The sequence below is a fragment of the Danio aesculapii genome, chromosome 1 (assembly GCF_903798145.1).
Source record: "Danio aesculapii chromosome 1, fDanAes4.1, whole genome shotgun sequence".
NCBI classification, from domain to species: domain Eukaryota; kingdom Metazoa; phylum Chordata; class Actinopteri; order Cypriniformes; family Danionidae; genus Danio; species Danio aesculapii.
Window position 1 is genome coordinate 11,230,256 of NC_079435.1, and position 18,545 is coordinate 11,248,800.

Sequence of the window (18,545 nt, forward strand, 5' to 3'; positions counted from 1 at the left end):
AAAGTTGTGTGTGATTGGCCAAACTAAAACAGGATTCCAGTTCAAAATTCATGTGCAATATTAGGCTAATATCTTCATTAATATTGTTCATGCTTATCTTTCATCAACTACTAAATTCAGTTTGTCAAAATAATGCACTTCTTACTGCTTACTAAAGCCCAGATCACACTGAATGCATTTTTTTGCCCTACAAAATTTCTTACTTTAAAATAATCGTTTTTCAAAGTGAAAACTATTTTATTTGATTACCCCCACTGACAGATTAATTCACTTTATTTTGATTTGTTATTTCTAAAAATAAGACAATAGTTTTTTGCTTCTTTAGAAAATGCTTCTTGGTTTAAGACGCAATCTTAACCTAGTCCGCCTAGAAAAAAGTCTGATCAGATAAAAAGCTGCAATGTTTATGTTATGTCTGCATCTACATACATGTTCTATAGACAATGGTGGAAAGAGTACTGAAAAATCATACTCTAGTAAAAGTAACATTACCTGCCTGAAAATGTAGTGCAAGTAGAGTAAAAGTATCTGTTGTAAATATTACTCAAAGTATGAGTAAAAAGTCGCCCTTTTAAAAGTACTCAAGAGTAGTGAGTATTACGCTGTAAAAAGTTGACGCATTTACATGTAATATGTGGATGTGTGTAAACGTAACATTCTGTAGTGCATTTAATTATTGCCCAGCAGGCACACAATGTCATAAGACGTTAATATTATATATTTATTTATTACATATTTATTGCCACATCAAAAACTTATGGCTATTTCGTGGCCAAATGGATATACATTAAACTATTACATGATAAAAACAAATTCGTATTATATATAAAAAATAAATAAATTACTTAGACAAATATATAAAATATAAATAGATAAAATTTACAAAAAAAAATATTCAAAGTTAAATATGGTTTTTCAGTTCTAGACGTTAATATTAAGTTAGATTTAGGTTGTGATGACAGGTGACCAAAATTCAATGTCTAGCTAGCGTCTAAGGACGTTATTTTGATGCCCAATAACAACATCAAATGACGTTGATATTTGGTTGTGTTAGAAAGTGACCAAAATTCAATGTCGAGGCAACATCTTAAACCAGCGTCGTATTGACGTCAAATTCTGACATTTATTCATCAGGTATGGCAACCAAAATCCAACATCTGATAGACGTCATAGTGGTAACGTCAACACAATGTCAAGCTGTAACATCATTAGACGTTGATATTTGGTTGCTTTTAGGTTGGACATTGACGTCGTCGGCCTGACGTTGGGGTCTGATGTCAACCCGATTTTCATTTCCAAACAAAATGCAACGTTCCCACGACATTGCGGTACAACGTCAATCTGACGTTATGTTGACGTCTTGTGTCTGAGGGTGTTTAAGGCTATTTCGGTCATCATGCAGTAAACATCCGTCATCTTCTCATCAGTGACATGCATCTAAACAGTCGCAGGGTCAATGCGTGTACAGATTTTGGACATCTTCTTGGACACTTGTAATGCTTCCAAACAGTTTGCTGCAATTATAAATCACCCATGTCTTGAGTTCATTATGATGCGATTAACCTTCTATGTGTGATTTGATTTGACGAGAATCACAGGACTGATTTTTCTTAATCCCCATAGACAAGAAAAAATAAAGTAGTGACTGCAGGTTGAAGGAAAGTAGTGGAGTAAAAGTACCAATACAGCAGTAAAAATGTACTCAAGGGAAAGTAAAAGTGCAAATTGTTAAAACTACTCAGTAAATTACAATTCCTGAGAAAAACTACTCAATTACAGTCATTTGAGTATTTGTAATTAGCTACTTTACACCACTGACTATTGATTTCTTTTATGTTTTGCTTACAGATCATTAAGGATATTAAATAAACTTTTAAAATACGTTTGTGAACGAATGATGCAAGGCTGCGTGCCGGCTTGGCTATTATTCTGTGTGGACATAATCACACCCCTAAACATGATGCTGCACAAAACAAAGTGATTGGTTAATTAACCTGTCAGTCAAACAACATAGTGGGCAGTCCTTGACCATTCTAAGCAGCCAAAGTTCCCAGATCTCCAGCCTTCCGTTTGAGGTCTGGTTACATGAGACTTTTATATGGGTAACTGATCAAATCTTAAAGTGAAAATGCACTATACAGATCTAAAATCTGAATGAAAGTGGCAAATAAGAAGTGAACATACTTTAGTGATCTCCACAGCTGGAAGAGTCTCTGCATCAGCCTTGGCCAAGTCCAGCTTGTTCTCAGCCACATAGAGCTCTTTCACCTCATAGGACGCGTCCACGGGTACTATATCCTGCAAATGATCAGGAAGATTTCAGTGAAGACATCTTTGGAATTTATTCTTTTACAACTTACAAATGAGGACAATAAGTGAGTTTCTGACATGAATGAGTGGTGTGAAGTTATTTACCCTCTCCTGCAGGAGGTCCAGGAGCTGCTGGATGCACTCGTTCACGCTGCAGGAATCAGTCTTTAGTACCAGCTCAGGAGCCTCTGGTTTTTCATACTCGGAGTCTATTCCTGTGAAACCTGAAGACAATAGAAGTAGCCAATTACTGAAAAGCCGATCTTTTAGCAGAAACATGCTATGGATGTCCATTCAATAGTCGGCCTGGGACAATAAAACCACAACTAAAAACTCTCCCGTGATCACCTGAACCCCTCTGAAAATAACCAGGTCCCCTTCTTCTCTCCACCACACAAGCTCGAAACATTATACAATTCTGAGAGTGCATCACACAGGTGAGTGGGCTTGACAAACCAGCTGTAGAAAACAGTCTTTCATCTCTCTGACAATTTAGTTGACATTTGCACTAGACACTTTCTTACAATCACTCCAAAAAACCCACTGCATTTATAAACTATGCTTCGCACAAATGCGTGGGCTTTGCAAACCACCTGTAGAAACACTCATCTCTCTATAAAAATAGCACTCCCCCTCCTTACTCTAGCACTTGATTCTCTGAGCACTAACAGTTCTGTGTATAATTAGCACTTGTTGTGTGTATTGCCTCTTTTTGTTGAATCGCTGAATGCCTCCTTAATTGTAAGTTGATTCGTACAAGAGCGTCAGCTAAATGACTGAATGCAAATACATTTTTTGTTGCACAATATATTGTCTGGTCAGTTCAAGTGAAGTCAAGTTATTTATAAAGCACATTTAAATACACTCGTGTGAACCAAAGTGTTGTAAAACACCAATAATAATTATACAATAATAATACAAATAAAATAAAGTCTTTAACTGTGATTTAAAAACAATTTAAAACAATTTTTGGGATTAGTGATGTTATTGTCATTTTAAGACTGCAGAATAATGCAAATAGGCATGAACACTTTTAATGGACAAACACTTTTCATTCTTGAATTCTTTCCAAATAGATCTATTCATTTCAACTGTTAAATTTATACTCAATATCACATTGTATCGCAGAAAAATTAAATATTGCAATTAAGACAGTTAATATGTGAACAAGAATAAGATCATTTCTGCAACAGTATAAACCACAATCACTCTCATCACCACACATCAGTAACTTCAGAACGTTTCAGCAACGTTTGCGTTTTTTTTTTGCATTTATTATCGAATCCGCAGCCCCACGGAAACAGAAATGAAATATAGCAAAAAACAGCAGGAAACACTGAGTCAACCAGTTGCAGTCATGAACCAGTCAAATGCCTTCAGCTGCATTTCCAACCAGAAACCTGCTAGTTTTCCAACAATCATCTCAAGCTGATTTCCAGCCTCGTCAGGGTTGTGATGAATCACCTCTGGTTTGCTCAAATATTTTGTTACCTCTTGAAAACTCTCTAACTCACTCTCAATAGCCAACAGTGCATTTTCAAATGATTCCCAAGATGAAATTACATGCACACACACACACACAGAAAAGAATTCAAACTGCACTTTCAAATATCAAGAAATCACAGATAGAAACATTTATTCGATCTTATTTCAGGGCCTTGAAATATTACCAGGCCTCGTCTTGTCAAACATAATTGTGTGTGTGTGTTTTTTTTACATATATATATATATATATATATATATATATATATATATATATATATATATATATATATATATATATATATATATATATATATATATATATATATATATATATATATATATATATATATATATATATATATATATATATATATATATATATATATATATATATATATATATATATTACTAGTACCGGGTTGGACCTCTTTTGCCTTCAGAACTGCCTTAATCCTTCGTCGCACAGATTTATTAAGGTACTGGAAATATTCCTCAGAGATTTTGGTCAATATTGACATGACAGCATCACACAGCTGCTGCAGATTTGTCGACTGCACATGCATTATGCGAATCCGAATGTCGCAGCAGAAATCGAGACTCATCAGACCAGGCGACGTTTTTCCAATCTTCTATTGTCCAATTTTGGCGAGCCTATGTGAATTGTAGCCTCAGTTTCCAGTTCTTAGATGACAGGAGTGGCACCCGGCATGGTCTTCTGCTGCCAATGCTAAATGCACTAAGTTGCTGCCATGTGATTGGCTGATAGAAATTTGCATTAACCAGCAATTGGACAGGGGTACCTAATAAAGTGGCCGATGAGTGTATCTAAAAGCTATTATTTTGAAACATTTTTTTTAATTAAATAATCCTAAAAGTAAAATGCATCACACCTTCAGTGATACTATGAAGCAAGAAAAAAATGTTTCAGCGCTGTTAATTGTAAGAATCATTATAAGTGATTTTGTACCAATAATAATGGATCATACTAGAACAGCAAATCATCATATTATAATGATTTGTGAAGGATCGTGTGACACTGAAGAATAAAGTAATGGTGATAAAAATTCAGGTTTCAATCGCAGGAATAAATTCAAACAAAAACAATTCATTCAATAAAACCTTTTTTCTGTAATTTGTAATATTTAACAATTTCACATTTTTAAGTGTATTTTTCATCAAACAAATGCAGCCTTGGTGAGCAGAACTGACAAATTAAGTTGAATAGACAAATCTTACTCTTTCCAAACTTTGTATATATTTCTCTCTTTTCTCTCTCTCTTTTATAAATATTGATGTTCACTTAAGTCTGTGATGTTCTTTGAATATTTCGTGTGGCCTTCTGCTGTCCAGATTACAAAAAAAAAACTAAGCAATTCATATTTATTTTTATTGGACCTCTCAAGATGCCCTCACCTCTGATTTCTCCAGCTCTGGCCCTCTTGTAAAGTCCCTTCACATCTCTCTGCTCACACACATCTAGTGGAGCATCTACAAACACCTCAAAGAACGGCAGGCCAGCGGCTTCATGGATCTTCCTTGCATTCAGGCGGTCCTGCAGATATAAATCAAAGAACTGTTACCAATGTTGAAAATGACCTCATTTACACTCCCTCATGTGGTTTTAAACCTTCATAAGTTTCTTTCTTCTCACAAAAGAACGCTGTTTGCTTTGACTTGCATAGTAAGAAAAAAAATTACTTTGGAAGTCAATGGGTGCCAACGAGCAGCATTTTTCCAAATATCTTCTGTTGTGTGTTCAACATAAAAAAATAAACTTAAATAGGATTTAAACAACTGAAGGATGAGTAAACGATGACAGAATTTTCAATTTTGGGTGAACTGTTCCCTTAAATCATCCTTTAAACCTCAATATCATGCCCATTTGTCAACACAACACTTTTTTTAATTGAAATCAAACAAATTTTGGTGTGCTGACATTTTATTTTATTTCTTTGAATAAATACAGTTCAGAATATATATACACACACATATATTCACTCACTGGCCACTTTATTAGGTACACCTTACTAGTACCGGGTTGGACCCCTTTTGCCTTCAGAACTGCCTTAATCCTTCATGGCATAAAATCAACAAGGTACTGGAAATATTTACTGTAGGGATAACATAAAGGGATGGACATGGTCAGCAACAATACTCAGGTAGGCTGGGGCGTTGATACAATACTCAATTGGTACTAATGGGCCCAAAGTGTGCCAAATATCTCTCACACAACTACACCAGCACCACCAGCCTGAACGGTTGATACAAGGCAGGGTGGATCCATGTTTTCATGTTGTTGAAGCTGAATTCTGACCCTACCATCCGGATGTCACAGCAGAAATCGAGACTCATCAGACCAGGCAACGTATTTCCAATCTTCTAATGTCCAATTTTGGTGAGCCTGTGCGAATTGTTGCCTCAGTTTCCTGTTCTTAGCTGACAGGAGTGGCACCTTCTGTGGTCTTCTGCTGCTGTAGCCCATCTGCCTCAAGGTTGGACGTGTTGTTTGTTCAGAGATGCTCTTCTGCATACCTCGGTTGTAACGAATGGTTATTTGAGTTACTGTTGCCTTTCTATCAGCTGGAACCAGTCTGGCCATTCTCCTCTGACCTCTGACATCAACAAGGCATTTGCGCCCTCAGAACTGCAGCACACTGGATATTTTCTCTTTTTCAGACCATTCTCTGTAAACCCTAGAGATGGTTGTGCGTGAAAATCCCAGTAGATCAGCAGTTTCTGAAATACTCAGACCAGCCCGTCTGGCACCAACAACCATGCCACGTTCACGCACATGCCTAAATGCATTGAGTTGCTGCCATGTGGTCGGCTGATTAGAAATTTACGCTAACAAACAGTTGGACAGGTGTACCTAATAAAGTGGCCAGTGAGTGTATACATGTTACACCGAAAGTTGCTAGAACATTTCCCCAATTTGACATGTTGTTATGACAAAAGTTACTTAATACATTAAAGTAGATGCTGTACTAGCATTAAATATGTTCTTTAAGTATCCAAATGAATGTCTTCTTTTTAAACAAATATATTAAGCATATTTAAACATATTTTTGTTTTACTATTACTTAATATGTGAGGGCTAAGAAGTCACACACAGACACATGGCTCACCCTGCTGTATGGGGAAATAAAGCTGGCGATACACACGAGCCCAGCGTCAGCAAACAGTTTGGCCACTTCTGCGATTCGGCGGATGTTCTCCTCGCGGTCCTCAGGGCTGAAGCCCAGGTTCTTATTGAGACCCTGCCTGATGTTATCACCATCCAGAGTGTAGCAGGGGATGCCGTGACACACCAGATACTCCTCCAGAGCCATGCTGACTGTCGTCTTACCGGCACCAGACAAACCTGTGCAAGCACAACAGAAACATCATGCTTATTTATTCAATATTTTAGACAAAACCATGATGATAAAAACCTCACGTTATATTTATTTTTCAGAATAATGTCATTACGGCACCTGTAAGCCACACTGTACATCCTCGAAATCCACCTCTAGTGCCGACGACCTGTCCGCGCTTGTTTCTGCTCACATGATGGGCTTGATACGTCACATTGGTGGCTCTTTGCATCCCCTGCAGAAATTGAGGCAAATTTATATGAGATTACTTTCAGAAATTGCATATTAGACAAATAAGTCCTGTTCCAACTCCTGTTCTTTTGAGAGATGTGAAACAAATTTAGTTGTTGCATTGCATTCTTTAATAAATGCATAACTGTTTATACCTAATTTATAGCTAATATCTTACTGTTTTTACCTAATTAATTTACACCTAAATGATGAAGATTGTGATTATTATTATTGATTGATGATATATTGCACACACACATTTAAACAACAATAATATAACGTAACACTTTATTGAATGAATTATTACATTACACATTATATTATATTATATTATATTATATTATATTATATTATATTATATTATATTATATTATAGTGGCGGCACGGTGGCACAGTGGGTAGCGCTGTCGCCTCACAGCAAGAAGGTTGCTGGTTCGAGCCTAAACTGACCGTAGTGTATTTATGTAAATGCAAGAGTGTATGTGTGTTTCCCAGTGATTGGTTGCAGCTGGAAGAGCATCCCCTGCGTAAAACATATGCTGGATAAGTTGGCGGTCCATTCCGCTGTGGCGACCCCTGATAAATAAAGGGACTAAGCTGAAAAGAAAATGAATGAATATATTATATTATCTTATATTATCTTATATTATATTATATTATATTATAGTGCTGATGTGGACATACAAAGAAAGTATAAGCAAGGAAATGTTTAGTCAATTATAATTGTATGTGTATAGCACCTTAAAACGACATAAATGTTGACCAAAGTGCTTCACAGGCAGGTCAAATACACAAATAATTGGGGAAAACTGTATTTTTATCCAATAAGTGAAAATAAAGAAAATATTTTAAAAGTCCGCCTAAAATTTACACCTAAAGAATTATAGTAAGATAAAGAGAGAAGTTAAGTTTTGACTGATACTTTAAAAATGCTTAAAGGGGACCTATTATGCAAAAGTCACATTTAAAAAGTGTTTAAACACAGTTGTCTAGCAACAGTTTGTAAATATTACCAGCTTCTAATGGTAAAAATGTATTAATTTTATTTTTTATAATCAAACTTCATAACAACAGTCTGCAGAAATACTTTGATAGACATTCTCCCTTTGTACATGTCATCAGAAGAGGAAAGCCCCGTCCTTTAGTGACAATCTCTCCGTCATTAGCATAGAACGTTAATCTTGTTTTTGAATCTGCCACTATGCTTACACATAGGCATTTGTAGCTCCGCCCACCTTTGAAAAGAGCAGAATCCCATTTGACAGTCACCAAAATGGCACAATTACATGATTTAATGCCTAAAGAGGGCAGTTTAAAAGAGTTATAAAACATTATTAGAGTGGTATTTTGAGCTGAAACCTCACATACACACTCCAGGGACATCAGAGACTTATTTTACATCTTGTAAATAGGGGGATAATATATTCCTTTCAATGTAGATTAAGGTCATTTTTATTTTTATTAATTTTTTGGTTCATTTTTTTTAGGACAGATCAACTTTTATCACAGTTTTCTCACATTTACTGCCACATTTATGTATATGTACGCCTTTGCGTTCATTTATCAACTCATTTGTACAATATTATTTGTAATAACATGTTTTTTTTTTACATTATAGATCATACGTATTATAGTACAAGCCCGAAAAAATGCTGTCCAGTAAGGGATTTCACTAGGTTTTCAGACACTGACACATGTGCTAATAAAATCATTATATAGAGTTAAATTAATTCTTATTAAACACCTAAATCTATTTGAAGAGTTCAGATGCAAAAACCTCTAAGTGCCATCTGTAATTTTCTTCTACAATGAGCATTTTTCTAAGTCTCTTATGTTTATATTCAGTTATTTCATGTTAAAAGCGATGAAAATAACCTATTTCTTGCCATAATGGTGCAATTACTGAATCAAGACACAGGAGCCTGAGAAAAATGCCAACATTAGAAGAAAATTTCAGATGGCACTTGGAGGTTTTTGCATCTGAACTCTTCATTTATTCATTCAAACTTTTTTATATTATGATTTAAAACGTTGTGGGTCAGACTAAGCACCATAAACACCATATTCACATCACGGTTTGCATTATCATATGTGTACGAGCGTTATATTTGTAAAGCAAATGAACGTTATTCCTCTTATATTCCGCTACTCACCCAGCTCTCAGGCGCGTTGCTCAGTTTCTGCTTCTTACTCGAGTTCCCAGATGTCTCCATTCTGAGCTACAATTGATGGATAAACAAATAAATAGTGCAATATATATATAAATATTCGGAGGAGCTGTTTCAATAAAACACCGGGTCCACTGTGTGTGTGACTCTAGGAGGAAGCCAAGAGGTTTTTCGGGCTGCGGCACAGGAAGTGATGGAGACCCGAACAAGTCCCGCCTCTAATGCTTGAGGTCTTCGCGTAAAAAATCGGATTGGTTAGAGGAGCTTTAAGGTCGATGCTGATTGGACAATTGAGAAGTCGTTCACATAGCCGTGGCAACCAAAGCAAACAAGCAAGGAAAATAGCGTGGCCAATGAGGTTCAGGTTTATAAATATTCCCCATTGACCCAGTAAATGGCGATAAAGGGATAAACGATAGAAGACTGGTGCCACATGTAAGAAGAGCATTTTATTTATTGTATTTTCACACACAATTAGTGAGGGATTTTCTCAGAAACTCGAGTCATTTTTAGGTTTTTTTTTTAGTAACGTAACATTTTTTATGCGTTTGGTTGACCGTTTATCTGTTTGCACTATTTTTAGTATCCTTATGACACTTTTTATTAACGTAACGTTAAGCTTAGATATTTATTTCTTTATGTTAATAATATTTTATTTTGTTCATTGTTCCTTATTTATTTCTCCTGTCAATGTGTGTGCGGTGTTGAATTAAAAGCTATATTTAAAAAATAGATTTAATAAGTAATAAAACCTAAAAATATGATTACATAAAATACATAGTAATTAGAAAAGTTTTTTGACATGATCAGTTAACGTTTTAGATATTTATGGCATAAATTGTATTATATTATATTGTATTATATTATATTATATTATATTATATTATATTATATTATATTATATTATATTATATTATACACTCACCGGCCACTTTATTAGGTACACCTGTCCAACTGCTCATTAACGCAAATTTCTAATCAGCCAATCACATGGCCAGGGTTCAGTGTAACAATCCTGTCCACTGTCCCGAGCATCTCTCACGCTGACCCCAGGCCGTGGGGCAGTCCTTATTGTCGAGCCCTAATAGCAGCATCTTAATGCATTTAGGCATGTAGACATGAATAAGATGATCTGCTGCTGTTCAAACAGAGTATCAGAATGGGGAAGAAAGGTGATTTAAGTGACTTTGAATGTGGCATGGTTGTTGGTGCCAGACGGGCTGGTCTGAGTATTTCAGAAACTGCTGATCTACTGGGATTTTCACGCACAACCATCTCTAGGGTTTACAGAAATGGTCTGAATAAGAGAAAATATCCAGTGAGCGGCAGATCTGTGGGCGCAAATGCCTTGTTGATGCCAGAGATCAGAGGAGAATGGACAGACTGGTTTGATCTGATAGAAAGGCAACAGTAACTCAAATAACCACTCATTACAATCGAGGTATGCAGAAGAGCATCTCTGACCACACAACATGTCCAATTAGTATCTATCTTGCCTTGTATCAATGCATCATGGATGTGCAGCCAACAAATCTGCAGCAACTGCATGATAATATCAAGTCAACATGGACCAAAATCTCTGAGGAATATTTCCAGTACCTTGTTGAATCTATGCCACGAAGAATTAAGGCAGTTCTGAAGGCAAAAAGGGGTCCAACCCGGTACTAGTAAGGTGTACCTAATAAAGTGGCCAGTGAGTGTATGTCTAGATGTGAAAATGCATACAATTGCAAAAATATAATTTAAATGAAAAACGTTATAACCAGACTTCTGAAATAAATTTATTTAAACTGCATTGCAGTGTACATTTTAATTTAAGAAATAATGCAATGATATACCATAAAATCTTAAACAGAGTGACTTTATGTAGACTCAGAATTTATGTACACTCACTAAAAAAAATAACCACTGACGACATTATAGCACAGGACAGATAGCATACATTTAAAAGTTTTCCATGCTAAACATGAATTAAGAAAGCAATTTCATATACACATGAACATTTAAAATAACATATATGTGCTCTGCTTCTTTAAAGGTCCCGTGAAGTGTTTTGAAATATGCATTTTATATTTGATGTTTGACGTAATCTCAACTAAAACATGGAGAGGGCGAGGCAGGGGTGAGATGAGGCGAGAGGGGGCTCCTCCCCCTTTAAAAATAGCCAATAGCATTTTGTTTTTATCACCACTCTGCCAGTCAGAATGGTTGAGAACAAGCGCATCAAATGAAAAGCAAATGAGAAGCGCCATGAATAGGGCGGGGCATGTCAAACACTAAAGAGCATTTGATTGGTCAGAAGATTTGATGAAAAACAAGTATGAGGTGATGTCAAAAAAAATTGTTGATCCATTTAGGCAGAAGTGACAAACTGCAAACTTCAGATATATATATATATATATATCTTCTGAATGTGAATTTTGTCACTGTTATGGAACACACTAGATTATAGATATCCTTATGACTAACATACTGATAATAACATCCAAAAAAATTGTATTTTTATTTCACAGGACCTTTAAGTACAGCGAGAAGAAACTGAACTTCCCCTGGACCTCTCAGCGGCCTTCAACCTCTGATCATTTCTGATTATGTCGTAAAAACTGGTGCTCCTACCACTGGGCACCTGAATAACCATCCCAGGCCTGACGACTACAGGTCTGATTGCCCCTGCTCCATTATTATTTTGCTTTCCATTACTGTAATTCTTAGGGAAATTCCCCATAGGTTTTCCACACACCACCCTCGCCTGACTATTTCCACTCATTCCTCCCGTATACGGTATATTATTGCCTTGAGATTTTGGCAGGTTCCTCATGGGTAAATACAGCCTCACGGGCGTACCGTAGTACATCCAGCACAACTGCTTTTTGGGTGGTATTTTGGGGTTTGAGGCTGGCATTTGTGGCACTCGACTGCCTGTGACTGTTTCAGAAGGAGGAGTTGGGAGAAGACCGGCTGCATCATATTCCTCACACCCAACGCCTCGCTCCTGATCCTCCGGAGTCACTTCATAACCTTCCAGAATCACAACATCTTCACCCGAACGCTTCTGAAGATCTGAACCCAGGAAGACATTTACATTAGGCATTTGGTAGACGCTTGTGTCCAACTGAGGAGACATTCAGCTATCAGGATAATTGAGCATGCTTAAGAAACAACAAATTGAGACTGAAATTATTTCGAATGTACTTACTGCGCAGACCTTTACGGCAATTAATATTTCTTCCTGCAAAAAAAAAAAACACATTAAACTAGAATTGAATATTTCAAAACACTTCTTACACTGAAGAAAATGCAAGGTCCCACACAATCCGTTCATGTTGTCCCAATACAAATCAATTAAGTTAACGTAACAAATTTAAGTAGATAAAACAACTAAGTTGTCTAAAAAAAATCTCTAGAACTGTGTTGTTTTAGCTCATTTTAAATAAGTAATTTGAACAGGCAGCTAAAATCTATACTGTAAAAATGCTGCACAATCAGTTTGAGTTGGGACATCATGAAGGAATTAAGTTAACTTACTAGTTTTTACAAATTTAAGTGGATTGAACATAAAACAATTAAGTTGTGCCCCCTAAAAACTCAAGAATTGTGTTGTTTCAGCTCATTTTAAATAAGTAGTTTGAACAAACAGCAACAAATATTTTTTTGAGTACACTGTAGGTTTATCCCAAACATTTAGACTTGCTGATTAAATTAAGCGTTAAAATATTAAACCAAGACACCTTGATTGAGTATTAAATTAACTTATAGCATTGTGGATGTGTAAAAATAAACAAACTCATAATTCATGTGTTTTATGAATTATGGGACTTTTATCTTTTTACTCTGCTGTTTAAAAAAATGACTTTTATTAATATTTTTAGTAGTTAAACAATATATTGTATAAGAAATTATACATGTGAAAAATAATTAGCCCTCCTGGGAAGTTTAATTTTCTTTTCTTTAATATTTCCCAAGTGATGTTTACCGAAGCAAAGAAATTTTAGCAAAGAAACAGGTACTTCCTGTTATATATTTTTTCTTAGTTCTTGCAGTTTGGCTGCAATAAAATTTACATTTTTCAAAACAATTTTAAGGACAATATGATTAGTCTTCCTAGAAAATATTATGTACTGTCATCATCCACAGACAAAAGAAATTAGTTATTGGAATGAGTTATTAGAAACTCATTAATTAATTTTCCTTCGCCACAGCGGAATGAACCATCAACAATTCTGGCATATTTTTTTCGCAGCAGATGCCCTTCCAGCTGCAACTGGGAAACACCAATACGTTCTCGTATTCACACACACACACACACTAAGTGGCACACACTAAGGCCAATTTTGTTTACCCAATTCACCTACATCACATGTCTTTGGACTGTGGGGGAAACCTGAGCACCCAGAGAAAACCCATATGCACAAGGGAAGAACATGCAAATTCCACACAGAAATGCCAATTGGCCCAGCCAGGACTTGAACCAGTGACCTTCTTGCAGTGAGGCAACAGTGCTAACCACTGATCCACTGCCCTAATATTAGAAACTATTAGTTTTAAAAATGCGTCGAAAAAAGTATACTCTGCTAAACGGCACTTGGGAATTATTTGAAAAAGTATTACAATTTCACAGAAGGACTGACAATTCAACTTTATTGAAATAAATCCATACAATACCAGGAAAAGTACAGACAGATCATGGTTTTTGTACTGTAATTCACCCAGACAACATATCATTTTAAACTATAACTACACTAACTAGAACTATACTAAATGCAAAATCATAAAACAACAGCTTTGACAAACGTACCTTCTAGATTATATGGCTGTAAGGTGAAAACCAATGCAGCAAGCAGTCCAAGAGCAATGTTAACATCCATGGCTACAAATGAAGCAACGATCATGCTAACACCCCTTTTTATTTATTTTAATCCAGCCCTTGTGGAGCGCCACAAATTGTGAAATCGCCCGAGGCATTGACTAAATGACTGTATTAGACACCTTTTAATTATGTCTGAATATTTTCTAAGGCTTCATTTGTATGTGGCCGCAGCATACGCTGTTCTGACAGGTGTTGCGAGAAAGTAAGGTAAAACTGGATCTGGAGACCTATGTTGGTTTTTAATCATCCATGCACTGCACGCATGACCATGAAAAATGGCCACCACAGCTATGTACACAAAGATTGCACATAGAATTTAATATATTTTATTATTATGATTATTTTTTTGCGCTAATTAGTTTGCTCACTATGTTACAGCACTGAACTAGGCCAATTTGGACAAAAACAAACAGAATTGTGGGTACATTTGCATCTTAAAGATAAGGTCTATTGTTTTAGCCTTGTAATAAAGGCTATTGTTTTTTTTTCTATTAGTTTTTAATTACTTTTTCTAAACCTAATGTTTGTATGTGTATTTATGGATATTTTGTTTTGAAAATGTCAACTTAAGACTACTTTACATCTTTTTGACAGTCTCCTCTTCCTGAACCATACATTAAGCTTCAATTATCATGTCATGTATTTAAGTCTAATTTTCATCTCTTTTGTTCGTTTATTCTGCGGAGTTACAATTGCATGAAACGTCTATTTTCTGTATAATTTATAATTTAGGTAATAAAAAATATATTTTGAGTCTGTTCCTTTGTTCTGGTCAACTCTTTTACATTATAAAAAGGCATAACAATATGTAAAGCACTGGTAGAAATATCATGTGACTTGCCATCAATGGTGGAAAGAGTACTGAAAAATCTTACTCTGGTAAAAGTACCATTACTTGCCTAAAAATGTAGTGGAAGTAGAGTAAAAGTATCTGTTGTAAATATTACTCAAAGTATGAGTAAAAAGTAGCCCTTTCAAAAGTACTCAAGAATAGTGAGTATTACGCTGTAAAAGCTGATGCATTTACATGTAATATGTGGATGTGTGTAAACGTAACATTCTGTAGTGCATTTAGTTATTTCCCTAGCAGGCACAAAATGTCATAAGAGTTAGGTTAGATTTAGGTTGTGATGTCAGGTGACCAAAATTCAAGTCTAGCCAGTGTCTAAGGATATTATTTTGATGTCCAAAAACGACGTCAAGTGATGTTGATATTTGATTGATTTTAGGTTGTGCTGGAAAGTGACCAAAATCCAGCGTCGAGGCAAGATCTTAAACCAGCATCATATTGACGTCAAATACTGACATTTATTCATCAGGTATGGCAACCAAAATCCAAAATCTGATAGACGTCATAGTGGTAACGTCCACACAACATCAAGCTGTAACATCATTAGATGTTGATATTTGGTTGATTTTAGGTTGGACAAAATCATTTGATTTTAACGTAGGCCTTGGTTCTGACGTCAACTCAATTTTCATTTCCCAACAAAATGCAACGTCCCCACGACGTTGGGGTGCAATGTCAATCTGACATGTTGACGTCTTGTGTCTGAGGATGTTTAAGGTTATTTCGGTCATCATACAGTAAACATCCGTCATCTTTTCATCAGTGACATGCATCTAAACAGTCGCTGGGTCAACGCGTGTAAAGATTTTGGACATCTCTTGGACACTTTTAATGCTTCCAAACAGTTTGCTGCAATTATAAATCACCCATGTCTTGAGTTCATTATGATGCGATTTACCTTCTTTGTGTGATTTGATTTGATGGGAATCACAGGACTGATTTTTCTAATCCCCATAGACAAGAAAAAATAAAGTAGTGACTGCAGGTTGAAGGAAAGTAGTGGAGTAAAAGTACCAATACAGCACTAAAAACTCAGTACTCAGGAGAAAATAAAAGTGCAAAATTTTAAGACTATTTAGTAAGTAACAATTTCTGAGAAAAACTACTCAATTACAGTCATTTGAGTATTTGTAATTTGTTACTTTACACTACTGCTTGCCTTCAAGTAATGTCACTTCCTCTGGCGGGAAACTTTGGAAGGCGTCATTTATTCTTTCATTGATTTGTACAAAATGTGTATCATCCAATTGTAAATTAATTATGTCAACACTGTTACTATGATGTTTCAGTGAATGTATCATTCACTTTTTAAAAACAATATTACTTTCTCCCAGGGCCATTTATATCGAAGTTGATATTTAGCCACACGATATTGGTGTTTCGTACCCACACCAACACAGGGAGAACATGCAAACTCCACACAGAAATGCCAACTGACCCAGACGGGGCTCGAACCAGCAACCTTCTTGCTGTGAGGCAACAGTGCTAACCACTGAGCCACCGTGTCGCCTTTTGTATATTAATAATGAATTCAGTTTACTTTCAATTATAAATTGGTATGCTGAAATTTTACGAAAATGAATAGAAAATGCATATCGCAATTTTGGAATGATGTGCTTCAATATGCTTCTTTATCTCAAAAACTGATTCACGTACTTCAAACCCTCTATGATCATTATCAGCGTGTGAGATGTCTTTCAACTTGTCTGAGGCTGCAAATGACTCATTGACAACTCCCTCATGGCAAAATACAGACTTGCCCTGCTATTTCAAACACCAGAAAAACAATCAAATTAATTGCGCATTGAATGTCTGACTGAGTCTCGCCCTGAAACTGAGGAAATGTTATGCTTTATGTATGTTTTACGCCTGTTTGTCAAAAGTAAACAAAAGTCCCATTATAAAATTGAACAATTTTACTCATAGACTGCATTAGCGCTTTCCAACCTGGATTTTAAAGGTGTTTTTGTTAAAATGACCAGCTACAACGCGAATTACAAAATTACAAACTTTGATTTGAAGCAAACAAATATATCAACAGCACAAAACTGCGACGACATTACTGGGAACTGCAATCCCATGAATCATTGTAAATAAAACTTAAAAATGATGGAGAAATGTAACATTCCTTTAAAGTTGTTGGTTTTATCTATAGAAACAATATATTTTAAGTGTATTTCAAAATATTCACATTTACAAATATTGAAGTATTTCATTAAAGTAGGCAGAGCTACTTTGCTTGCCTTGGCTCTCTGACTGGTGAAATTTTCTGTATTTTCAGTGGTTCAGCACTGTCGCCTCACAACAAGAAGGCCACTGGTTTGAGTCCCGGCTGAGCCAGTTGGCATTTCTGTGTGGAGTATTCATGTTCTCACTGTTGGCGTGGGTTTCCTCCGGGTGCTCCGGTTTCCCCCACCGTCCAAAGACAATAAGTGAATTGGGTAAACAAAATTGGTATGAGTGTGTGTGAATGCAACAGTGTATGGGTGTTTCCCAGTACAGGGTTGTGGTTGGAAGGGCATCTGCTGCGTAAAACATATGCCGGAATAGTTGGCGGTTTGTTCCGTTGTGGCAACCTCTGATAAATGAATGTTTTCAAAATAAGTTGAATTAATAAATGTATTAGCCTATAGGGCAACACAGTGGCTCAGTGGTTAGCACTGCCACCTCACAGCAAGAAGGCCACTGGTTCAAGTCCCGGCTGGGCCAGTTGGCATTTCTGTCTGGAGTTGGCATGTTCTCCCCGTGTTCGCGTGGGTTTCCTCTGGGTGCTCCGGTTTTCCTCACAGCCCAAAGGCATATAAGTGAATTGGATGAACTAAATTGTCCGTAGTGTATGTGTGTGAATGAGTGTTTATGGATGTTTCCCAGTACTGAGTTGCAGCTGGAAGGGCATCCACTGTGTAAAACATGCTGGAATAGTTTGCGGTCTATTCCGCTGTGGCGACCCCTAATGAATAAAGGGACTAAGCCGAAGCAAAATGAATGAATGAATGAATGAATGAATGAATGAATGAATGAATGAATGAATGAATATTAGCCTATAAATAGTTGGGTTCAACAAAAACATTGTACACAGCTAATGAAACGCAAAGCTAACATTTGGTTTCTCTTCAAAGAAAGAATCACAATTTATTCCATATTTTCTCCACAAATTTGGTAGTTGCTATGCAGAAAATACACAAATAAAATAGAAAAAGTTTTATATTTATATATTTTTATGCTTTTGTTGTATTAAACTGAACTATTGTGGTAATTAAAAATTTATATATTGTAGGATT

At 36.0% G+C, this 18,545-nt stretch overlaps 2 protein-coding genes across 2 annotated transcripts in view; both read right to left on the reverse strand.

Moving 5' to 3' along the window:
• papss1 (3'-phosphoadenosine 5'-phosphosulfate synthase 1) overlaps nucleotides 1-9,714 on the reverse strand; it is a 35,293-nt gene extending 25,579 nt beyond the window's left edge. Inside the window, exons 1-6 of the mRNA XM_056456580.1 lie at nucleotides 9,533-9,714; nucleotides 7,269-7,383; nucleotides 6,921-7,156; nucleotides 5,209-5,347; nucleotides 2,416-2,534; nucleotides 2,185-2,298 (exon numbers count right to left, since the gene is read on the reverse strand). Coding sequence (XP_056312555.1) covers nucleotides 2,185-2,298; nucleotides 2,416-2,534; nucleotides 5,209-5,347; nucleotides 6,921-7,156; nucleotides 7,269-7,383; nucleotides 9,533-9,592 — 783 coding nt within the window. The 5' untranslated portion in view covers nucleotides 9,593-9,714. The remainder of the gene's footprint in view (nucleotides 1-2,184; nucleotides 2,299-2,415; nucleotides 2,535-5,208; nucleotides 5,348-6,920; nucleotides 7,157-7,268; nucleotides 7,384-9,532) is intronic.
• Nucleotides 9,715-11,937: 2,223 nt separating this feature from the next.
• On the reverse strand, nucleotides 11,938-14,425 carry LOC130225829 (uncharacterized). The gene is made up of 3 exons (XM_056456581.1): nucleotides 14,343-14,425; nucleotides 12,744-12,776; nucleotides 11,938-12,607 (listed from the first exon to the last, which is right to left on the reverse strand). The coding sequence occupies exons 1-3, from the start codon at nucleotides 14,410-14,412 to the stop codon at nucleotides 12,066-12,068; spliced, it is 645 nt and encodes a 214-aa protein (XP_056312556.1). The 5' UTR covers nucleotides 14,413-14,425; the 3' UTR covers nucleotides 11,938-12,065.
• Between the last annotated feature and the right edge of the window lie 4,120 nt (nucleotides 14,426-18,545).